Below are 26,329 nucleotides of genomic sequence, written 5' to 3' on the forward strand. Positions count from 1 at the left end.
CTGTGTGGAGCGTCTGCTATGGAGAAAGATTGATGAGTATGATGTTAACAGATGACCATGGCCCTCACAAGGGGGGGCTGTCAGTGCTCTAGCCTAGGGGCCCAGGGTCAGGGAGGGCCCGGAGTGGCGGGTCGACCAGATAAATACACATCTTAAATTTGCTCTAATAGTGAAAAAGTCGCCTGCGCCGCTATTTTGCTTCGGCATTATTACCATTTTTAAATATATGATTGTGATGCAATGTTTAGTTGCCTTGTGTTGATACTTGACAAAAGCGGCCGTGCATATATGACGGGTGGTGGTGGGCACTTTAATGTATAACCCATAATTCGATTTGTTAAAAAATAGCTAAAAATACAATGAATTTTATTTGACAACACCATTTAGGAAACGCCATTGTAAAGCGTCAGAGTGCCTTTAATCTTGGCGATAGGTAGGGGGGGGCCGCCAAAGATTCTGGCTTGGGGGCCCGCTTCAGGATGTGGGGGCCATGCAGATAACATAAAAACATATTTGCGATAATTCGACCATTTTGTCAATTTTATCTTTGAAAATTTATAATTTATTAAACTTAGGTACGGTATAACATTGCAAGAAAAAATATTTGATTAGCACGATGAGATTTTTAAAAAGATTTTTTCCGTTTATCAAATAAACGTGATGTATCAAAGTATACATTAAACTTTATCTAAGATCGCAAAAAAATCTCTTGGTAAAATAAAAAATAACTTGCAGTACTTGCACATTTTCGTCACTGCAGAGGATATCTACCTACCGTAATCAATTCAATTCCGTGGCGAAGGGTGGAGGTAGGCTGTTAAGATCCGACATAAATCATCATCATCATCAGTCTGAATCTATCCACTGCTTCTTCGGGCCTCTTCAAGCTGCTTCCACTTCTCTCGGTCCTGTGCATTGCGTTGCCACGTACTTCCGCAGAACTTTATCATTTCATCGATCCAACGGCCTCTAAGTCTACCTTGCGGACGTTTTGTACTTCTTGGATACCACTGGATGACTAGATTTGTCCAACGATTGTCTCTTCTTCGAGCTATGTGTCCAGCCCATCTCCATTTAAGGCATTTAATAAACTCTATTACATCGCAAACCCTTGTCTGCTTCCTTATCCACTCATTCCTCTTTTTATCCTTTCGCGTTATGCTCAGCATGCACCTCTCCATACCACGTTGTGCTACTCTAAGTTTCTGGATCTCTCTTTTACTTAGGGTCCATGTTTCACACGCATATGCGATCACGGCAAGCACACACTGGTTGAACACTTTGCGCTTTAGGCACAGTGGAAGGTCACTTTTGAAAACATTATTCAGGCGGCCAAAAGCACTCCAGCTCAGTTTTACTCTGCGAACAATTTCATCAAATATACATCCATCTATAGACACTTGTTGTCCCAGATAGATGTAGCTTTTCACCTGTTCGAGCTGAGTGCCATTGATGAGGATCTCTTTTTGGCCCGCAAAGCAGTTGAACATGACTTTCGTCTTTGTTACATTTATTTTCAAACCTACTTTGTTGCTTACTTCATAAACCGACATAAATAGTGCAGACTAAACTTTGCCAGTCGTACGTTTTATAACAAATTCTGTTCGTGTGTACCTACTAGGTTGACACTAAGATTAAAACTGGAAAATTTGTTTTGGCAGTTTTTACAACAATTTCATACGGTTGTTGATGACGTAATATGTGATTATTTGTATGTATTACTAAGTTGATGTACTTGTTTATACTATTACCTATATTGTTTGTTTTTTTTTTCTAATATTGATAATATACTAACCTACAACTTAGGTCTTCGGCGAGTGAACATTTTTACTTTCACATAAATACTACGAAGTCCCACGCTAATGATGATTTAGGTGTAATGGTGCAAAAAATATCGACTTTCAACATCTAAAAAGTATATTCAGAAGTGAAGTACAATTTGTGACCGAGAAGTTTCAGTCAAAAAGAAAAGTCATTTTGATTGATTATGGTGAGGTGGGTGGTGGTGTTAGTTAGTAGTTATAAAAGTAATCCATCACATATTTGGTGGTTTTATGTTGTCTATAAAAATGATTATAATGGGAGTTATAAACAATTTACTGGCATACATAATTCACTTTATAGATTTAGTGTTATGTATATAAATGTGTCGTTGTCAATTATCATATTATTTACTAGATAGATTCCATATCGTTCAGACAGGTCTCACCAAATACTCTTACATAGGTAGTCTTGAAAGTTGAAATATTACTCTTTATTAAGTTGTATGGAAAATGTGTATGGAAAATAATGTTTCTGGACTCCGGTGTAACCGATTTCCAGAATGTTCACAATGACCAAAATTAGTCGTAGACTTTAATTATGTACCTATTATATTTTTCAGATTTCAGTTACATAATAATATTAAAGTTGAAATTACCAATTCTGACAATAGCATTGACGTTATTACATGGACGAAGTGTAAAAAATAAAATGACCAGTTACATTAGCCGGCTCTCATATCTAAACTCGCCTTGTCGGCCGCACAGCCATAAATCAAACCTTCCAAGATCGGCGATCCGGTGTTGCATAATATGAAGACCGCGCACATATATAGGTAAATCACTCTACAGTGGCACCATGGGTACGGAAAAAGCGAATTGCAGTTGTAGTGGTGTTGTTTGTTAGCATTAAATCAAGCACTGCAGTAAGCAATTCCAATACATACGCGAAACGCCTATGGTGCCACTGTAGAATGATATATCTATACTTAGTGACAGTTGCACGTAACCTTCGTAACGTATAGATATTTGGATGTGGCAATCGGCGAGCTGATATAGGAATGACCAATTCGTAGGTGGTTGCATACGTCCTGGCGTCTTCGACTCGCAGCCCGAGAAGCATGCAACTTGTCGATTGCAACTGTAGATTTTTTTTCAAACTAAAAAGTCGCATTCGACCAATCTGCGGAGCTCCGTTTGGCAACGTCTGTTTTGTGAATAACGATGACGTCACATCGACGTATTCGACACGTTGCAAGCGAGACTAGTTTTGATGTGAGAGAAGGCTTATAATTTTAGTCTGCTTTGAAGAAACATCTCAACATATTTTAAATCTTGTAATAAACAGATAAACACACATGGAAGTAACGGGAAAAATTAAGTCAACCTACAATGTAATAAAGGTCAATATCCAAACTGCTTTACTTTGTATACGACATTATGGTTTTTTCTCTCCAACATATTATTGTGTATTCTAACGTCAGAAATTGATGTTCATAATATTATAATTGCATATTGTACCTATGTACTCAAAATTGAACTTTGCCTAGGTACATTAAAATATTAAGTGTGATTCTTACAGATTTTTATCAGATGTATATAACCTTTTCTGGAAAAAGTACCCATTTTCTTTTATTCTAGGGAATGGTGTATCCCGTATTGTTAATGGATAGTAATGAACGACGGCGGTATTCCTGTAACAATCCATATTTTTGATAAAATTCTGTCTCCCTCCATTTTCGAAAGTGAATCGCAAGCTGTCACTTTTATTTTGGTATGGTTTTTCGTCTGGATTCGGGGATTTGGAGGTGAACAAATAACACACTGGAATTTTTTTGGAAACGGCGAGGTATATTTAAGTTAATATTACATAATAGTTACATTTTTAATAATTTATTTTACGGAGGACGAAATGTATGTGTTTGCGATTTGGCTGTTTGCAGCGTTCTGCCCGCCATCTTGTATTTCGCTTTCAACCAGAAGCATTGTCAAAAAGGCGACGTTGCAAATATTTTTGAACCGTCATAAGCTACGGCATTGCCGGCTCTATTATTTTTATTATTTATTTTCATAATCAGCGCTTTACTATTTGTTGGATTTGATACCGACTCGGGCCTCTCCAGATACACAGAGAAATCCCCAAATGGGGACCATACGGGGGTGTAACAACCTCTTATTTGAAAAAATCCAAGAAAAGTCAGACCAATTGGGATTCGAACTCACTCTATAAAAATTATTCATTCTAGGTAACGAATAAAATTCCTAAAATCTCTAAAGTTGTACAAAAACATCCACAAAAAATGGTTACAACCTACAACATAACATATCAAAAAAAATGTTAACACAAGAGTGCTGACTTTCCATAAACTGTCTCACTGTTTTGTTGTTTGTTTCGACCATGTCCGATCCTAATAGGATCATATGGACCTCCACAGAGTAGAGGGTTGTATTAACAGATTTTGTTTTTTACGAGAAATGGATGTCAGCCACTTGCTCAACCTATTAGGACCATACCCTGACTCACACACAAATTGAAAAACAATATGTGTACTTGTCAGACCCAGGATTCGAACCTGAGACACACGGCGTGATAGTCCAGCGCTTAGGCCACGCGGCCACCGTACCCTTTCTCATTGTGCTCATTAACACAGTTAATATCGTGCAAGCTATAAAGGTCGCGCTATCGATCTAAAATGTTGTTAAAATCAAATAAATGTATATGCCACACCATTAATAGATAAAATTGAATAGATATAAAGTTCAGGCATATATTATATTAAAAAAATGGACATTGTTTTTTTTATATCGACAGAGGAAACATCAATTAGTCGAATAAACAAAATACAAATTAAAATCCAATTCCCCGCATATAGGTATTGGAAAATCTTTTTTAGAGCCTGTTTTTTGTGCAAACACCTGTGAACTGTCTGATAGATAAAATGAACAAACTCTCTAGGGATTTTAATATCGCTCCGATACGGCATGTAAATATTTGCACAATACTGTGGCGTCGGACGGATTGACATTTTCACACATCGCTGGACACGGGGTAGTTTTTCCGCATGACTTGTTGACTCTCATGTTTATATTTCACCCGTTGTGATAATAATTGCGCTGAGAAAACCTATAACCGTAGTGTTTTCTCTATCATAATATATTTGAACTGTTATTAAAACGTTGTATCTGTGAAATAAATCTAGTTCAGTTCCAAACATCCATACACAAGATACACCCTCTCATAAAAAACCTCAACACTAAAGTGGACACGTATAATGGCAATTACACTGTAAAACGCAAAACTCTAAAAATGACCCTTATTAATTTTAATGTAGATATAATTCATCTTTAGTTAGGTTAGCTACGTACATGTCATATTACGTATTTTTTTTACAATAAACCAGACTCGCACATAAGGGCGAGTTCGAGTTCAGGTATTTTCGATAAAGATAATCTTATGTTATACCTACCTATGTACAAATTACGAATTAAAATCCAAAGTGATTGAGGGGAATTCTTTTCCACTGGTGTTTATGGTCATTCATGCATTGCTATCTATTTCATATATATTCTTTATATTCCCATATGTAGATCCTATATTTTTACCTTCGTTATATTGTCATAATAAAACTATTTTTAGTGTTGTTTGCCATTGTTTATTATTAGATACTATATAATTTAATGCATTTTATTGTGTAATTTTCAAATCTACATTACAATATCGATCATCGACCATAATAATAATATTATTATAGTGGATATTGTAAAAGTTTATGTTGTTATCTTATCAAAATTATTGTCTATTGTTATTAAATTACTATTTCAAGTACATCGATGTTAATGTTTACATCAGTATCATTAAAGTGTTGCCTGTGGTTTACATAACCGGGATTAGGTCATTTTTAAAAAAAACTTAAGCTTTATTTACGCGGAATCTTTTATTTATCTATTTCATTTGGCTTGAGTTTTGCGGTTGTGTTTATGTGGTGAAAAAGAATCATCGCTAAACTTAATAATAAAAAAAATATTGTGCTAGTATTATCCCGTTAGCAAAATAATATCGTCTTGCGTAAGCAAATTTTACTATTGATATTGATAATGCAAATTTGATTGACTATTGATAGAATTTTGGTACTTTAGTACTGTACTTACTGGTCTTTTTGACCCTTCCGTTAAACCATTAATAGTTTACTCTTTAAATATTAAAGGACACGAAATGTAATGGGTCGTACGAAATACTAGGCTAGATAGAAATCATATAGAACAATTATTATTTCTTTTTTTATTATGTAGTTGCTGAAATACTAAATACATATTTATATGTTGATTAGACGTCCAATCACTGCAATTAGTGAGAGTTTGCATGCTTAATGCGAAAGCTTTCCTATAAAAAATAATCGCCTGCGGTACTATCAATGTAAAGCAGCACTTGCTGCACTAGTATATCACCATAATCACTCCAAGGATGAGCATAAATGGGTTATCTTATTGACAGACTTCTTACGAGTATTTTTTAGTCATCCATGCGTGCTCTGGGTCCACATAACAGAACCCGTGACACGGATCAGAATCTCAATGCACTACCTCCTGCCGCATGGTGGATGCCTCAAATATTAAGCTATTATTCCAACGTGAAGAGATCAAAGGGACAAGGACGATGATACAATACCTAACCATGGAATTTTGTAATACACATACCTATGAAACAAACCATTCTTCTGTCAGATGGAGTCTTATGTTGTTCCTATACAAAAAAAAATCGTTTAAGCATGTTCCAGTTTGTCATAATAAGTGTCATTTTTGCCAAATTCAGCAAGTTGCTTCTCTATCTCTTTACTGTTAAATTAAAAATTAGTAGACCATGGATCCATTGTTGCATCACTTTCATATAATATTTAGGCTTCAGTTCTGTGGATAGAAGAAGATTTCCTATAACATCTTTGAAATCTTTATATGAAAACAATCTTGTTGCACAATAATAAAATATTTTATTATACATCTACATATTTTTCTTTCTCTGCCATATCCGTTATCGGAAGGCGGCGATTAGTTCGGTCATGTTCTCCCTGTCTTTCGCTTCTCTAAATGGGGATGAAATGTTGAACTCGAACCAGTTTCTTAATATTCTTGAGTCAGCAGGACGTTCTTCTTCTACCAGGGCATCGCTTACCGGAGATCTTCCTGATAGAGAGAAGTTGATATCTCTCGGGATGTCCACCTCGTGACATTCGTAATGTTAGCTTACCAGCTGATACGGACCATGAATATGTACACCCACATTTCGAAAGTTTCAAGTTTTGTGAACGTTATTTCTGTGTGTGTCCACGCCTCCACTTCATATAATAGGAATTAACAGATACAGCTTCTAACCATACTCATTCTGAGTCCCAGTTTTAGTCGTGACTACATAGTATTTTTCTCATTAGAGTCAACGCTCCCCTAGCTTTCTCGACTCGGCATTTTAGTTGAATCGTAAGTATGGTCTCAGTTATCATCCATATTAGATTACAACTAAATACAGAATGAAATGTGCTCTCCATTCGCAACACTTCGCAATTTTTATCATATATTAGACTACTACCACCAACTGGTTACCTACTAAGATTATCAAATTAGTGCTAAGTATTTACATTACTAAATATATTTATAAAAATCACTTAAAGATAATACGACAGCCAAAATGTCAAAGTCAAGGTCTTGTCTTTTGGTTGACGACAAAACTTGTCGAAAACAAAATGACTGATACATTTTTTAACGTTTTTCTCTTGATATTTTGCCAAAGATGTAAATCGTTTTGTGTCTGTTAATTAACTAAGTTGGGCCGGGCCTACAACTTTATGACGTCCGAGTGAAACACTTAGGTACACTGGGTCATATTCATTCTGAATTTAGTGACTAATAAAAAGACTTACGTTTTCTGGTTAGTAATAGTAAAAATAAAAGTGATTCCCAACCTTTTTTGTTTTACAGAACCCTTGCATGATTTTTTTAAATCTACCTAACCGATTGTCGATACAGATATATACATATTAACATGGTTCAGAAGGTCAAACTACAAATATGCATGTAAAGTGTGACACAATATTTAGGCAGAGTGCCGCCCTTAAGCAGGCTCAAATACGATTTGAAGAGATTGTTCCAGGTGGTCGCAACAACAAAAAAGTTGACCTCTTCTGTTTCATATAAATAGGCGGGGTGGGGTATTTGTATCAATTTGGCGTGATAAATGGCGGATAAAAATAAATCCAGACAAAAGTTCTGCACAAAAACATCCGACCGTCAAAAGCATCAGGATGCACGTCACTAATATTCCTTGGACTCATACAGTCAAATACCTAGGCCTAACTTTAGACGAACATCTAACATTTGATAATTATTTGTAAATCAAAGAGCACCAAGCTCAAGTCACGGAGGCCAGACTAGGCCCTACTAGGTAGACAAAAAAGCAAGCTTGCCCTTAGAAGCAAACCTCTTCTCTATACTGCGATTACCCGCCCCATTATGACATATGCCTGTGGCTATACTAATCCTAAAAAACATTTAAAAACGCTTCATATAGTCTGACATTTTATACTATTTTAACAAATATTTTAGAATGATCACCGATGCCCCATGGTTTGTTCGTATCTAATACCACTCTTGATAGAGACTTAAACGTAAAAACCACCAACGATCACGTCGTGAAACTTTCTAAAAAGTTTACAGCTCTATGACAGCAGACTTCCTAAACCAGCCGATCAATGATCCAATATTGAAATGTAGGTAGGCGGAAAGAAAGATCATTGTCTACAAAAATCGCAAATTGACTGAATGATGCCGTCTAGAGAATTTTGTAAGCTATCAGATGGCATACTTAGAAAAAAATCATTGTTCTAACACTGACCTCACAATGAAAACATTGAAATTCAAAAGAAAGATCATTATCACATTGACAAAGAATATTTATATTTATATATTTTTTCTTTCTTTCCCAAACTATATATTTATCTAGAGTGAATTGTGATTGTAATTAATATTAAACTGACATGTAAGAACTTTTAATATATAATATAACAAGGATGTACCCACCTGCTTAATTAAGTTTTTTTCAGTTTATCTCAAAACTGAAGTAATGTGACAATGATCTTTCTTTGCGCCTACCTTTCAATTACGATCCGGCCATCCCCACCGAATTGTCGACGCCACGAGCAATGCCTCCTATATATTATTATATTTTTATTTTTTCCCTAGAGGCAAAGAGAGGCCATTTAGTTCCTCTCTATCTGCATAGATAATATTTTACAGTGCTGACTCCGTCAATTCGAAGAAGAAACTACTGTATAACATAACCCGTATTTTTATTCTTTCTTCTCTCAGAGTCACGAAAAACGCGAGTAGGTACTACAGATGACGAGGGTAAAAAGCCGTTTGGCCTGGGTGGTGGCTCATAATTATTTATTATTATACCTATATAATAAAATAGAATACAGCAATATTAAAGTCAATGCTGATTACTGATTAGATACAACAAATCCACAACTTCACAGGAAAAAACTTGATTTATGCACCATAAAACCGTTTGATTAGATAATGATTGATTTGATTCTGTAATGAATCGCTTGGACTCGTAATCATTTTGATGATCCACAAATAATACCTACTTATAATGCATGTCATAATATTTATTATTGTTATCTTATCTATCGTGTACCGTAGGAATTTTTTACGACATTGTGTGTTTTTTAAATTATGCGCTAATTTATTTTTAAGTGCGGCCTTTACAAAGTGACAAAGTTAAGTGATTTGATTACATTATGAAAATGATAAGGCTGATGTGTCTAGCGTAAACCTACCTGTTAAGTGTGGTACATACTGAGTACATTGGTGGTTTTAAATTTAAGCAGTGGCGGGTTTAGGGCATTGGCTGATTCTGAAGCCCCCTACAATAATAAAGAAAAACTCCAACTATAGAGATTATACCATCATAAATCGTCTGGTTTTCGAATTTAGAACTAATCTCATCACAGTATAAAAAAATATTCAATGATAATATGTCAAATGTTGCCATGTTGCGGCCCTCACTCAGCCGAAAACTTATACTGGTGGATAGCAACGTACATAATATAAAAACAATGTGTCGCTTCCCTATGCAATTATTATTGAATGTGACAGTAATGAAATGAGTTAATGACACATGTATTAATGGTTTATTTTTGTGTGATTGACTGATTACTGATTGTGTTGTAGGCCCTTTTGATGTTGGTTGCCTACATGGATTTTTTTATGCTTTGGGTCAGGGTTTCCCAAACTATGTTCCGCCGAACCTGAATAGGTGTTCCGCGACAATTTGGAAAAGTTTTATACACTTTTGCAATATTTTCTGACAACTAGTAAGGACGATTCCTGGGTTCGGAATCCATTTTCCCTGTAGTACCACCAGTAGGCGTAAGCGCAAGTCACTATGAAAATCTTATTGGTTTAATTAGTGACTCTGATTTTGAAGATCAGCCTTAAAATGATTTCTGGGCGAGTTTGTCAGAAGAGTACCCCAATTTTTCAAAACAAGCTATTATTGTTTTCATGGCCCCCACAAGGGGGGGGGGGCTGACAGGGCTTTAGCCTGGCTGCACGGGCTCTGGGTGGGCCCGGCGTGGCGAGTTGATCAGATAAGTAAGATAAACACAATCACAAATTATACTTCATGACTATTAACAATTGTTAAATTTAAATTATATAATTGAACGATGTAATTTTTGATTATTGCGTATATCAATACGACACTCGACAACTCCATGATGAAAGTAGATGTATTAAAAATAGATAATAATACACTGAATAAAGGCCCTCAATTTGAGCTGTAACAAAATTTGAAAAATGTTAATGTGATGTGTCACACTGCCTTTAACATTAGAGATAGGTAGGGGGCCCGCCAAAGATCCTAGCCTGAGGGCCCGCTTCAGGATGTGGGGGCCATGATTGTTTTACTTCCGTTTTCTACTACCTATTTATCCGAAGCGGGATTTTTTATTTATGCTGCAACGAAGTCAAAGTGCAGGAACAGGCTCGATTCCACACCAGATATTAGAATGCAACTTACCAATATTGTGCCTGATATCAAGAAGATATGCAATTAAAGGATTCTAAATTATCAAAGTAATTATTTTTTTTATAATTTTAACTAGTAGGAATCAATCAAGTGTTCCATTGCAGAAAAGTTTGGGAAACCCTGCTTTGGGTAATATGTAGCTTTAATTTATTAGAAATTTATAAGATTTGTGATTTAATAGCTGTATGACTTGTTGCAACTATTTTGATGCCCCTTTAAATCCTTTGATGCTTCAAAGAAAATCGCCACTATTTTTAGGTGTGGTGGTTCGAGGCACTGGCATGTTTGGAGTACCTGTTGCGAAAATGTTGCCTTTGCAATAAACATTATTGAATGGTAGACATAGGTACCGCAATATATATGTTACTATAAATGTTTTAGATTTAGACTTTGGTTTTTTATACTCCGAATGTGGAACATACGCATTATTTTAAGATTTTCATACTCGCCTCATCTGATTCAAGGAAAACCGCCACTGACGAATGAATATAATTAATTATTTTATGGGTGCCACAATCATGTTAATAATACTATCTACGCCCTTAAATTAGGTGTAGTCCATTTACCGCACGAAGGCGTGGCCCCACCCCGCCGACCGGTAATGTCTCTTTTGAGTTTTGAAGTTTGCTACTATGCAAGTAAAAGAATACATAATATTACCTACTGCTGTTTTTTTGTTATCGAAAAAAAAATCTTCTTGAGTATCACACAATTAATATCTAATTATATTATTCTTTTTGAAGTTATACTTATTTTGGCGCATTTAGTAGAGGGTAAAATTGAGAGCTGCGCGCGCACACCGTTACGAAAGTGCGACATGATGAAGTTAGCCGTGGTCGGGGTATACCTACCCAACGCGCATGTGCGAATCAGTCACCTGTATACAAGTGAAAGGTACTCAGCAATCAGCATAACACGTGATTATTGATATTTTATTTTGTTTAATTGTGTAAAAATAGTTTAACTGTGTCAGTATAAATAAATATCTTAATTTGATTATGCATTTTAATCAAAAATTTATTCATTGCATTAAATATCTTTATTCGATTATTTTCTTGTATTTTCTACTTATTAATTATTTAAATTTAAAAATGTGAGATTCTTTTTATTGTGTATTTTCGGTATTTTTTAATGAATTATTGTTAATCAGTTCATCATATTTAAAAATTTTGTTCACTCCTGACGCGATTTATAAATCATTTTAGTAATATAAATATAATAAAGTACGATGGCCAAGCGGCTTACGTGTCGGCTATTAATGTCGTGGATCACAGGTTCGAATCATGGGTCTGGCAAATACACCTATTGTTGTTCAATTTGTGTTTGGAGTCAGAGTGTAGACCTAACAGGCTGAGCCTGGTGGCCAACATCTATTTCTCGTAAAAACAAAAATCTCTGTGGAGGCCCATTTGTTCTTATTATGATCGTACATGGTAAAAAAAGAACATCAACACCTTGTTTTAAATTACAAATCTAGTTCCTACAAATTTCTTTGCGTAATTTGAGACACACATAGTTATTTATAAGAAATTTTTGCACGAATGACACCTGGATCGGTAACTTAATTGACGCCCGGAAAGTGAAAGACACGGAAGACAAGCGAAAACGGTCACAATTTGTATGATGTTTTCTCACGCCACCTTTACTGATTGCTATGATACGGTAGACTTTTAACTGTTCACGTATTAATGTTATTATTTTTCAGTATTTCAGCGGGTGGTTATGTTTCCTAACATTCTTTTGTCGCGTTTTTATTTTTGTGTAAACCATTGTCGAAATTAACTTGTAATTACGAAACCATGACCCAATTGCCTTGTGCTAACAAGGTACTCCATCTTTGCTATTATAGGTGTATCTCGCGTTCCTTTTTCAAATTGTGGCCTTCAACGAAGCATAGTTCAACCGGATATAATTATTTTGTCATCAGCTTTGAACAAATTTCCTTGTTTAATTATTATTATATCGTCATCAAATACAACCAAATTCACTGATGCATCCGTTGTTTTTCTTTTCAATCTATAGCTCTCAAACTGTAGGTAACCTCCAGACCGAAAATAATAAGTTAGTCATTAAAACTAGCCTATTATGTATTAACGAACCGCATTTTAGCTCCGAATTAATACCATGCAAATCTTTTGTGGGGGACGGTGTTGAACACTGAAGGTGTATAACGATTCACGCGTAATAGCGTCTGTACACGTGCATGGATGAACTGGCACCACTAGTATGTAAATTCAAGTGTCGTGATAATAACTGTTTACGCGTAAATGTTCTGACTATCTCGCCAATCTCATTCTTCAAGCGTAATTGTATGGTTTGCGTTGTTGTCATTATATGGTGCTATTTGAATTGTTGTGAAAATTGGTAAACGTCAAAATGCTCGCGCGGTGTAGTTCGTATTTTTCCGGCAGGTTCGCTACCATTGTCCTACTGCGCAGGCGCAGATATCGCTAAAATTCAGAAGCTGCTGAACTTTTTTGATTTATGCATGCAATCTTACAACTTGTTCGATAATGTCGTGTTTACCGTGCATTTTATTGGCATGGCCGCGATAATAATATCTACTGTCAGCAGTAAATCCATGCACGTGTAAACGGGGTTTAACTAAGTAATTTATTCGATCAAGACACAGTAGGTGCATACAGTAGAATGCAGCAGATTCGTGACGTCACGTGTCAGTTTATTACATGTCACGTGCATGACTGGAAAAAGAATATCGAGTTAGAACTCGTCTAACTTATTTTAATGGTAGTCAAACACTGAACTACAGATGTAGTATTATTTTATATCTGTTGGGGGAATGAATTTCAATATTTTTTTTGAGTAACGCGTCGACTAGTTGCATTCTCACAGGGGTGCGAGGATATTTTGTTTAATGATACAACTCAAGGATTTGACCTCAAGATTGCCATCAAAAATAGTTGGAATTAGTTCCTACCTACAGTAGGCGCTCGGTAATCCGACGTTCACCAATCCGGCACGTCCAATAGTCCGGCATTTTGCAACTCAACTCCTGTTCTATAATCCGGCAGGTTTCACATTAAATTGCCGGATTGCAGAGCGGAGAGCCGTTCGCTCGGCAGTTCGGTGCCCGACCTTGACTGTGAATTATTTCCTATAAAAATCCAATAATCCGGCATAGGTGAAAAAATATGGGTGCCGGATTACTGAGCAACTGTATGTTATCTCCAAAATACGTCCAAAAGAACAATATCCTTTTTTTGTGTAACGAAACTAATTTGATTTATTTTTACTTTCAGATGGCGGGGAAGCATCTACAAGTTGGTGTGGTTAGATCTCATTTGCTTTCTCCTGCTCTACTATATTCTCAGCTTTACATACAGATGGTTCCTAGATGATGCTGGGAAAAGGTACCTATTTTATTTTAGTCATTCAAAAAGGTATTAATAACTATAAGTATTGACTTGGGTAGTTGTAGTAGTCAGTAGTGGGATTCGCTTACCGTGCTTTTACCACTAAGCTACCGACCTCAGAATTAACCTTGCAGATTGTAGATGGGTAATTACTATTTACAATTGACTCGGCAAGCGGAAGAGATGTGTTCGAAACACTCGATCCAAGATTATTTCTAAGATTTTTTAATATGTATGTTTCTCGAGCTATTCCGCGATATGCTGCATACTTAAATCGTGTGTATATTCTCTCTTATTTGTTTCGTTTTATATTTTATGATCATTTATCCGCCAAAACTTTATAACCTTCAATATTTTAAATACTGTATTGTATTATTTCCATTGTCGTAAAATTATAATTTCCTCGGTTCTGAATCCATTTTATGAGAAAATAAATAGTCTAACAAGAGTGAGATAACTCAGATAACGTCTAACTTTGGATCAATTACTTTTTTCTTAATTTGTAGGATATTACCTATTTGATTTAAAAACGTATCAACAATATTTTTTTACATATTTACGTGAATAATGCAATGCAACCATCTTTGTCATAATATTATACTGACGTAATTTATTCCCAGTTACGTTACGGTATTATAAATTATCCGCAAGAAGAACACTTGGGTCGGTAACTTAACTGGTTAATAGCACTCGCAAGATGTGTGTTATGCTTTTAACGATTCTCCAATTATTTATGTATTTATTATTGCGTAAGTTTGTATAGAGAAAACAATCGATATTCTAACATTGACACCTCGTATCTGACATTCGATATTTTGGATAGAAAGAATTAAAATGTTATAAAAACAAATAACAGTTACTTTAAAAAATAAACTTAATTATTGTTTTTGATTTTATTTGATAGTGTTTGTATAACATTTTAACTACCTCCTGTCAAAAATATTGAATGTCAGATACGAGGTGTCAATGTTAGAACATCGCAATGTTACAAGTTACAATCTATAATTGTGTCGCTGAGTTTCAAAACCCGCTATAGCACTTTTTCATTATGTTGAGAAAATCAATAAAAACTTTTTGAACTAAAAAGGTTTTTGAATGTTTCAGTAGTGTTATAGCGGAATTTGATAGACACATTGATTTTGTTTCATAAATGACAGTTAATCGTAGCGGATTTTTAAAAAGACGATAAAATTTCCATGTAGAGATTTTAATAACGAATCCAACGATATATATATCTTAATTATTTCAAAAAAGTGTTATAGTCGGTTTTGAAATTTAGCGACACAATTATATACTTATATTTTTTATTAATTTGTCATTTTTCTTTTTTCAGAATATTTGAAGGGATAGTGCACTATTGTGATGTATACAGTGACCTTATACCCCTATCATTTGTTTTGGGTTTCTACGTTTCAATAGTGATGACAAGATGGTGGAACCAATATACCTGTATACCTTGGCCCGACCCCATTGCTGTATTTGTTAGTGCAAACATTCATGGACAGGTTAATTTTCATATCTATTTTTATCAATACTCACTGTTTTGTTCTGTATATTTCTGTATAAAGTGAATATTAAAGATTTTTACTTCAACTTCAACTACAACTTCAAACTTTATATTATTACACACTACTTTTTATTGCCGATTTCTACTTCATTATTACAAAGTCGTATTTTACATTTAAACTAGAGGCAAAAACTTACTAACTTAAAATTATAGAAAAAAGATCCATTAAACTTTTCGATAGTGCCGATCTAAGATAGTATATCTGAGGAAAATTTCGATAAAGAGGTAAATATTGCACACAACATCGATTTAGAGATGTGTCTTATACTTAGAGATATTATCTAACTACGTTAAAAATGTCTAATCTGAGGCTTGTTTTGGGGGTGCAAAAATGAAAACAAACATCAAAGTAAAATTCTAGATTCGTTTGGAAGAAAACCTTAAAAAAACGCAAAAGCGAATTCTGGACAGAATTTCCATTTTGTATGGATTTTTTTCTTTGTAGGAAGAGTTGAAAACTAAAATGCGTTCGGCATAGATCAGGGGTAATCAACCTTTTTATACCTACTGCCCACTTTTGTATCTCTGTTAGTAGTAAAATTTTCTAACCGTCTACCGGTTCCACAGTAATGGTGATCTATAAAGTAGGGAAGTAGCTTTACTTTATAAAATTTATAAAGCAGAGTTACAGCAAGATAAAGCATATAATAATAATTACTTACCAAATACTTTATTTTCGCAGTTTTCGAAGTTTGGCAGAATAAATCTTTCTAAAACAACTTACTGTAGTTAAATCTACCTTTTTATTTATACTTTGCATACATAGAAGTATCAAGTCTGATGAAATTACATTTAATTAATTAAATTGTTGAGGTTGATGCTGCGAAACTAAATACTGGATATCTGGCTCAATTTTTCGATACAAATAGTATATTTTCTGAAATTTAAATTGTCACAGGGAATCTTATGAAAACATAATGAAAATGTTTTTAAAACCCCTACCGCCCACCATGAAAGCTGGAACGCCCACTAGTGAGCGGTAGGGACCAGGTTGACTACCCCAGGCTTAGATTATGAGTAGTTTTTTTTTCGCTGATCAAACATTTTCCAGAGGTGCAAGGCATAGAAAAGATTGGTTACCCATGAACTAAGTGAATAATTTATGAAAGAATAATGTTAACATGTCATATGAATTTATTCAACTATGACATTTTTACTTTTATGATCACATCAAGTTAATTTTATAAAAAATGTTTATTACGTTAGAGATTCATGACATTTTTTTATCTTTATTTCAATGTACACACAATTAAGAGTTGAGAAACAAGAGTAAATACTTAGTAAACGCCTTTATGAAAAGTAATATTAATTAACACTGCTTTGAGAGTAGAGCGTACAGTAGATATTTGATTAATTTTTCCTATTTGTTTAATCTTCACACCCACTGTGAAACAGAGGTTGTGCTAAATTGACATGTTGTTTTTTTCAACCATTTGTGTTGGTCCAACCTTGGTCCAGTGAATTGAGCAATGACAACCGACAAATCCTCGTAAAAGTGTTTTAAACTTCTTTCACACTGCGTAGATTTATATTATAGTCTGTTTTGAAGCGAAATATGTAATTTTTTGCCGTCTTTATTCAATAAAATGCATATAAAAAAGAGTCAATCAATTTCTTAGGACTTATTGGATGACAAAAATACCATGAATCATGACTTCGATTTCACAGCCCTGATTTTTTTTTTTTTGCAGGACGAACGCGGTAGATTGATGCGTCGTACTGCCATGCGTTATGTGTGCCTATGCCTTACCATGGTACTCACCATGGTCTCCCCTAGAGTAAAGAAACGGTTTCCGACTCTCGACCATCTCATCGAAGCTGGTCTTTTGTTAGAAAACGAAAGAGTGATTATGGACGACCTCAACAGTAAATTTCCCAAACATTCCAAGCATTGGTAGGTATTGCTGATTTTTATTTGTAGTTTAATAAACATTGGTCTTATACATTTATCGAGACATTCTGTTTAATAAAGGTTGGTCTCATCCATTTAACGAGATATTCTGTTTAATAAAGATTGGTCTCATCCACTTAATGAGACATTCTCAATTAATAATGAAAAATAGATCATTCTAGTAATTTATACTATCGTTTTAACCTTTTCTATGCCTCACGATATTACTATCGCTATAGCAGTATCTGATAGATTTTTAACGAAACTTATTGAATGTAGAGCGAAGCTTTACAAAAATCGTTCTAATAGCGATAATTTGTGGCTTAGTATTTCATAATTATTCAAACAGATGTCACTGTGTGTTTAAATTTTTAAGATTATGCAAATCAATCGACAGTGCCTAGTAATTTGAAATTAAAGTCGGACGAGCTAACTCGCGAAATTTCTATGTGCGGTCTGTCGATCACGGCCTCATAGAGCGAGATATCTAGCTGAAAGCCTAGAACCGGTTTTAAAGAAAACAATAACTATTTTATTTTAATTAATACGTCTTTCCGCCAAGAATTATTGATGGCTAACATCATGAAAATGATTATTTCTGTACCTCAGGACCAGAGTGTATTCCAATAAGTCCAATCCAAATTTTTTATCTAAATTATACCTGTCAGGCCCTATTCACACTGTCATAACAGAAACCTGAAATTATTAAACCAATAATGAATGCATGAAACATCTTAAATTGTATTTTCTCGAAGGTGTTCTTTTTGGACTTACGGCAGTCTGGCTCTCGGGTACAGATTTTTATTCATTATATATTCTACTTGATGCAAGAAGACTGGCGAGCGACAGGGATTCTTAGAGGCGCCTCGTGTTGTCCATATGCTCCATCTAAGGGGCGGATATGGCTGAAAAAGAAGAATGTACCTTCTGTATTTAATTATTGCTTTTCTACACCTAATTTAAATAGGACTCAGTGTTGCCATCTTTTTATATGCTGACTATAGTACGAAGGCGTAAAAATTATAGTATTTCTAAAAAATATATAGTACAGGAACATTTTTCGTCTTGAATACTTTAAAATTATAGTATTTTGGTATATTTGGCGTAAAATTATAGTATTTTACGTTTTTCGGGGAATTAAAATTATATAATGCCAATAATATGCCAATCGTACTATAATTATAGTACGGTTGGCATCACTGATAGGACTACACAAATAAAAAAAGCAAGCCTCAGTTTATTCCTATGAGTTCCTTCAAAATTATAGAGTTTAATTGTGTATTCTTAAATTTAATATCACTCTTTCACTGTGTTCATAAAAAAGTTCAAAATACTTTGGAAAATTAGAGTTTAGTTTAAATGGTGGTTGGTCGACAATGACTATTTATTGAATTGAGGATCCGATAGAAGAGGGTCGTAACTGCTATAGTATAGTTATGAGAAAAACTATTATTGACAACTATGATAATATAGATCTCTCTTCTATTCAGCTCCTCAAATATAATTGGCATAAAAATACAAATTCTACCATTGAGCTAAAATCTTAGCGGAGACCACATTTGAAGTTGTTTGTACACAAAGTGAAAGGAAAATGTCTCACGATTTGGCAGTCTACTCTTCCATCTCTTTCACACTTAAATGGCGGATCATTTTTACGAGTGATTCAACATAACCACTTTTAGCATAAGAATCTGACGTCGATTCAATATTCATACGAAATGTAGCCTTATAGCGCCTGTACACGTGGATGGATTTACTTGCAGCAATATTGTGTATTTTAAATTATTGCGATAATAACTGTTTACAAATAAAAGTGCTGACTCTCTCGCCAATTTCATTCTTCAAGAGTAATCGGTTAACCCCAAAATGAGTCTGTGCGGTGTAGTTTGTTTTTTTACTGGCAGGTTCGCCACTATCGTTCTACTGCGCAGGCACAGATATCGAACAAATTCCAACTGTTGCGTGAAAATTCAGAAGCTTTCGAACTTTTTTGATTCATACTTGCAACTTGCATGATAATACATGTTTACACATGCATTTTCTTGTTATGGCTGCGATAATACGTACTGTCAGCAGTAAATCTATGCACGTGTAAACGGGGTATTATATCGCCTGAAAAAATTTGTAATATATTTTTTTTTGCTGTTCCACAGGTTGCCAATTGTATGGTCAGCCAGTATTGTAACACGAGCACGAAAAGAAGGCAGAATTCGTGATGATTTTGCCGTAAAAACTGTGATAGATGAACTCAATAAATTCCGCGGACAATGTGGCCTACTAATTAGCTATGATACTATAAGTGTGCCTTTGGTTTATACACAGGTAATCAATATGGAATCAATATGGTATCTCTCAACCATTATGGTAACTAAATTTATACCAACACAAATTTTCCACTGTTTGAATTTGGAACTGAGCTCATCACAATATAAAAAATACTGAACGATGTTATTTTAGCATTTAGCGCCCTCACTCAGCGGACAATTTATATTGGTAGATCTACACCTAACACATATTTTTGAAAGAATTACTAATAGTTAACAGGGATACCCCAAATTTTGAAAATATAAATAAATTAAAATGTTTTAATTAAGCAGTATTGTTATGTATTTAGTTTACCTGCAGTGGAGTAGTGGTAGAGGTAGGAGGCTTAAAAACTGTAGCTCATGACATTAAATCCAGTGACTGGCTCAAATTCTCTTCCATAGCACGGACAAAATTAGTTTTGCGAATTGGTAATGCATATAAATCTGGATGTATTTTGAAAAAAATCTGTCAACCGTATACCCCAAGGTATACATAACACACTTTGAGAAACACTCCTTTATGCTAAATCAATCAACGAAACGTTGTTACATCAAGCAAAGTCAAGAAATTAGAAAGAAAGCTAATTAAACAATTTACAATATTAGCATTTTCATTAAATAATAATATGTAACTTACTTATTACTTATATACGATCCTAATAAGATCATATGGGCCTCCACATGGTGGAGGTTTGTATTAACAGATTTTTGTTTTTACGAAAAATGAATGTTAGCCACATGCTCAACCTATTAGGTCCAGGTTCAGTATTAGGTTAGGACCTAGCACTAATCCTTTCATCTACATTTTGCAGAAAAGATTTATATTACAAATAACGAGATAAAAATTAACAAAATCATCCTCACATATAATATTATATTAAATTCACACTCTTTTTGATTTCAGGTGGTGACGATAGCCGTATATTCATATTTTCTTACAGGAGTAATGGCCAGGCAATGGACCGAGTCCAAATCGACCAATAAGGTATCCGATTCACTTGTCGGATACACAAATAACATAGACATCTATTTTCCAATCTTCACCACTCTTCAGTTCTTCTTTTACATGGGGTGGCTGAAGGTGGCAGAATCTCTAATCAATCCATTCGGGGAGGATGACGATGACTTTGAAGTTAATTGGATGATAGACAGAAACCTCCAGGTAAGACTTATTTCCACTTGCGACTACTGTCTTACCGGTATATTTTGTCTGCGTGTCAAAATTTTGAATTAGCTACTTCCTTCTTGCATAGAATAAACATTGACGTTCATTGGGAAACAAACGAAATGGTTGAATAGTCACATGTGGCCCTTAATGGTGGTTGTCTTAAATACAATGTTACTAAACTGCAAAAAGCATTGTCACAATATTCTATTTTTGAATTTGACAAGTAGATTATTCATTATTATATTTATGGCTATTCAAAATACACCTTGTATTTTAGTGACACGCTTCCATTTGAGTTAATAAAAAAAATATCCCTTGAAGTATTGCCAAAAATATTGTCTTGTTTGTTGGTAATATAAATATTACTGAGAAAAATTTTATATACACAGTGACCTCATCATAAGCTCATTGCATTTTAACCCTTAGAATGCTACGCAACGATATATCGTTGTTTTTGATAATGGCCAGAAATGCTAACAACGATCGTCGTTTTGCTTTTGATGCCTGAAATGTTAAGTTAATTTGGGAACATACTACTGCACCAGTGGTACGAAACATTGTTTATTTATTTAGTTTTATTGTTGTTTAATATAACCCGATTCATATATGTTTTGTGACTGGGTAGGTTTAGAACTTATAACTATTGTATTTTATTTCATGGCATCACCCTTTTTACAATAAAAACAATTCCAAATACAAATTTCAGTTTACCATATAAAAATTTGTTTACAGTCAAATTTTTGGTGGAAGGACAATATTTTATTTTATTTTATGCATTTGAAATAATTGGAAAGACTTTTACTCAACTCAGTGTTAAAAGTAGAGTGAATTTGTGCTATATAAAAACAGTTTCATTTATAAAAAAATAATGAAATAAAATCATTTGCAATACATATTTTAAATGTTCCAATAAACAAACACTATGACGACCTTTTTCACAAATCACGCATATTGTACGCGATCTTTTAACGAGGCCACCATGCAAAATTTTTCTTTTCAGCCGGGTAGTTTCCTAATTCCACTACTTTGTATTATCCCTCATGTGGCATAACCGATTGTTTCCAATAACTGATAAAAATCAAAACTCTGTGCGCGGATTGTGCGAAATGCTCGCTCTCGCGATCGCCCGTATGATAGAGCGAGAAAGAGATATGTCAATTACTTGCCTCGTTATCTATTCAAAACGATAAATTAATTATGAAAAGTGTTTTCATAATATTCCGATTTCGCAGAATCAATTAGAGTGGTAAGGTGTTTAAAAATAATACAATACTTTAATTTATCGACAATTATTGGTAGCAATCCTCAACCGGATTTTGCACATCATCGTAGCAGCCAAAGGGTTAATAAAAAATATCTTTAAAATAAAGTATAAATCATATTACTTCACAATTCTGTAAATAATAATTTCATTATATGTACTGAAATAATGGGAATTGTTGGTGTATCGTTGGTACATATATGTACTGGCAATCTGTCTGAAGCGGTTGAGCACAGTGGAATTGTCAGTGAAGTGCCTATCTCTGAAACTGTGGATGCTGGTTTGAATCCCGCATCTGACCAAAAATAATTTGATGCCTTTTCAATGTGTATTTGATCAAAAGTGATTCTTCATAAAAAGTCTCCTAAATCCTCTACTCTGTGAAGATAGTAATTTACTTTTTATTTGCTTATATTTATTACAGGTATCTTACATGATTGTTGATGAGATGCACCACGAGCACCCCGAACTGATCCGTGACCAGTATTGGGATGAAGTGTTCCCAACAGAGCTGCCGTACACGGTGGCCACGGAGGGTTCGAGGGAAGAGCATCCGCAGCCGTCCACAGCTAAGATAGACGTGCCTCAAAGTCAGCAAGGAATGGTAACTGTTGCTCCTTCTGGCGTCAAAATTGATGAGATGATTAACCAAGAACAGACAGTGAGTTACAAGTTTGCACCGCCCGAGGTTAGAATCTATCCATTGCCTTTTTTTGGCCAATGCATGCGGTTGTCATTCTCATCAATGACCGATTCGGCTGGATGCACGCATCTGTGTTTCTGAGTGTGAAATATAATGGTGGTGGACAAACGGCTATGATATTTCTAATAAACAAATCGTAGATGTGCGATTGGACCTTATTCAACAGAACTGAAGCAATATAGATTTTTTGTGCTCCGAGCTGGATATAAGAGGCATCTATTTCCAATTACCGATATGTCAACATTTCAATATTAGGGATAAACAACATTTTTGTGTTTCAGGCATAAATGCTTGTATTTTCAATTTAAGCAAATATGCCCATTTTTATCAGCCAGCAGCTGATAATAATATTTTATATATCTGAGATTTATTAGCCAGGGCCGCACTGAAATAATAAATAAAGGTAAAGTAAAGGCCTACAAAGTTAAGATATTAGAGTTAAAGATTACTTTTTAACTGAACAATCATATAAAATAACTAAAAATATCAGGTTGTCAACAGCAGGCCGTCATTTTCTTTTTTATTAATATTAATACTATTGATTGAAGGTACTTGATGGAATTTGAATTTAAATTCTAATGGATTTAAGTTTTGTACTATTCCATTTGAGTCGTTTTTGCGACCCGGGTTTCGCCTTTCGGCATCTTCAGGCAGCATGCGCACTCACCATTGTCTTGCATTTTCTTTTTTATTTACAATCAATGCATTCAATGCCAAATCTTTTGTAATCATTGTCAACATATTTTTTTGATATGTTCTCTCATACTGTTTTGACAGATACCACATACGTTTCTTAAGTTAATGCCACCTATTTTAGTTTGGTTATTTCAGCAGCAACATCTCGGTGTCTGGCTCTAAATAGTTTGAATGTATTTAATTATCCAGTACGTATTCGGAAAAGATAAAATAGACGGATTTTGAATTTGTTATTTGATTTTACTTCATGTACTTAGATAGGGTTGTCAAAAAAGCATCGATACCGACGTTTTGCATTTTTTCCTGAATTAATTTTTTTATGACGGCCTTTCTACATACCTAACAAGGCTAGCAAAAAAATCTTACAGTTACTTCTGTTGAATTAGGACTCCCCAAGCATATTTCTATGATACAAATATGATATTATTTTATACTTTAATAAAGCTGACTAAACAATGTTTGATTCTAACAATGGTGTGTAAACAAATATAATGTTTTCATATCTATTTATCAGTGTAGTAGTTAGTTACCTTAGAGGCTTAGACATGTCGTCTTTTTTTATAAACATATTTTTATTTAATGTAGGTAATTTTTCAGTTGGCTTGTAGTAAACAAATTTTAATATTATATAATCATATCAGAGGTAAAACTCATTCAATGCAATAATAAACTATTGCACAAAGTTTTATCTCTAATATGACAATGTATTAGTACTTAGTAGTATAAATTGAATTATTTAGAAATTTTAGCTATACCTATTTTTATTATTGTAATGTAATATTCTTTTATTATGTGTTTTTTAGGTAGATAATTTAAAAAAAATTACATTGTTTTTAATATTTATTATTTAGTTTTCTCAAATATTTCTAAATCTTTTTTTACCATACGTAACTTTTAAATTATAATTTTTACATATTTTTAGGTTGAACATCACTACCGTTGAAATTTTCTTGTTGCAGAAACGACATATTAAATGTTGTCATAGGAAAAAACAGTCTATTAAAAATATTTTTTCAACTTATCGCGCTTGTTTCACCTACATGCGTCCTCTTACCTGTTAATAATCCACTCTTTATTTTTTCATGGATGCATAATGCACCTGCTTCACTATTTTTCAAATTAATAAAAAATTCCTTTTATCAATAATGGAATGAGCATTCTTTTAAATATATTTATTTCTGCCATGAGATATCATCATCAAAATACAGAAAACCAACCGGTCGAGTTTTTGTCACTAAGTTCATTAAATAAATTTTGCTTTACGTGGTCGAATGATCGGATGAAATTACGCTACACGACAGTATACTGTAAGACATTCGAACTTATCATGTTTTGTGTGATTAATATTAACATTGACTTCATAATTTTGTTTAATACATCCGTTTTTGTTGAGAATTAAGGACAAGTTGGTCCCTTTACGCCATTACACATTAACAGATCAAGCGACAAAAACATGTTAACGGAATACCATCTACTTGTAAAACTCACAACTTTAATAAAAGAAGAAAATAGATTTTCAATTGATAACTACATGCGTTTTATAATATTATCTAATCTTTGATTCAATAAGTATTCATTATTCAATTAGTCTTCAAACGATATCGTGTTTTGATTAGTTCTTTTCACAATGAAGAAGTAATCTATTATTTGTACCTATATAACATTTTTGACATTTGTACATAAAAGTTAAGGCCCTCTATATAGTTAGGCCTTGGCACAAAACTGTAAACTTCGATGATAGTGCCTAGCTATTCCTCATACTTCAAAATGCAATATGGTAAAATGTTTGTAGAAAAGATGATTATTGCATATTGAAAAAAATAATACAGTCAAACTCGGTTATTACAAAAATATCGACAAAAATATTCTTAAAACTGTTAATGTGTCGATCGTTTAAAAACATTTTCGACCCTAAGCAATAAAATCCGACCGTAGACCGATGCCGCCGGGTTCGGATTACGTTTATGACACTAGTTAAGTGTCTAAGTACCTGTTTTCGCCGACAACATTGAAAAAGTATCCACACATATGATTTGAAATGTCATGTAAAAAATCCAAGCTGAACTCAGTAGGTCAGTACCTACCAGCAATCATTACAATAAACAACTTTTTTGTAGTTTATGAATGCCATGCTTGTTTCGGGGAAAAATTCTAATTGTGTATTTTTCTTTGAATTGCTACTTTTTGTGTTATGTGATGCTCATTTAAAAATACCTATTCTCTGATATAACGCTTATAACGAGCGAATTCAGTTGGTCCCATCTTCCTCGTAATAACCAAGTTCGACTGTAATTTGAATAAAATATACAATCGAAAATCTTCATTTAATGCTAACAGGTTACCACATTGCATTCGAAGATTCTTAATATCTAGCATAACTAACGTAATTCGTATTTCAGTGCATATATATATATTTATAGTTGGCTTTCGATACTCAAGTATCACCATTAGTTTATACTTCATTCATCAGGATAAATTATCACAAAACGTCATCGTTTTTTCACAGTTATTGTTTTTTTTT

At 34.0% G+C, this 26,329-nt stretch overlaps 1 protein-coding gene across 26 annotated transcripts in view; it reads left to right on the forward strand.

Moving 5' to 3' along the window:
- The window catches only part of LOC147063946 (bestrophin-4-like), a 106,544-nt gene that overhangs the window by 70,924 nt on the left and 9,291 nt on the right, over positions 1-26,329 (forward strand). For 12 of the 26 annotated variants that reach the window (XM_085958769.1, XM_085958772.1, XM_085958771.1 and 9 more), the window contains exons 3-8: positions 14,103-14,213; positions 15,550-15,721; positions 17,475-17,677; positions 19,828-19,996; positions 20,885-21,142; positions 22,834-23,013. In XM_085958769.1, coding sequence (XP_085814895.1) covers positions 14,103-14,213; positions 15,550-15,721; positions 17,475-17,677; positions 19,828-19,996; positions 20,885-21,142; positions 22,834-23,013 — 1,093 coding nt within the window. Of the gene's footprint in view, positions 1-14,102; positions 14,214-15,549; positions 15,722-17,474; positions 17,678-19,827; positions 19,997-20,884; positions 21,143-22,833; positions 23,098-26,329 lie in introns of all 26 variants that reach the window. The other 14 variants (XM_085958760.1, XM_085958763.1, XM_085958748.1 and 11 more) reach the window with 2 other exon arrangements.

Source organism: Rhyacophila brunnea, unplaced genomic scaffold (assembly GCF_057557595.1).
Source record: "Rhyacophila brunnea isolate RB1 unplaced genomic scaffold, BYU_Rbru_1.0 scaffold_8, whole genome shotgun sequence".
Classification (NCBI taxonomy): Eukaryota; Metazoa; Arthropoda; class Insecta; order Trichoptera; family Rhyacophilidae; genus Rhyacophila; species Rhyacophila brunnea.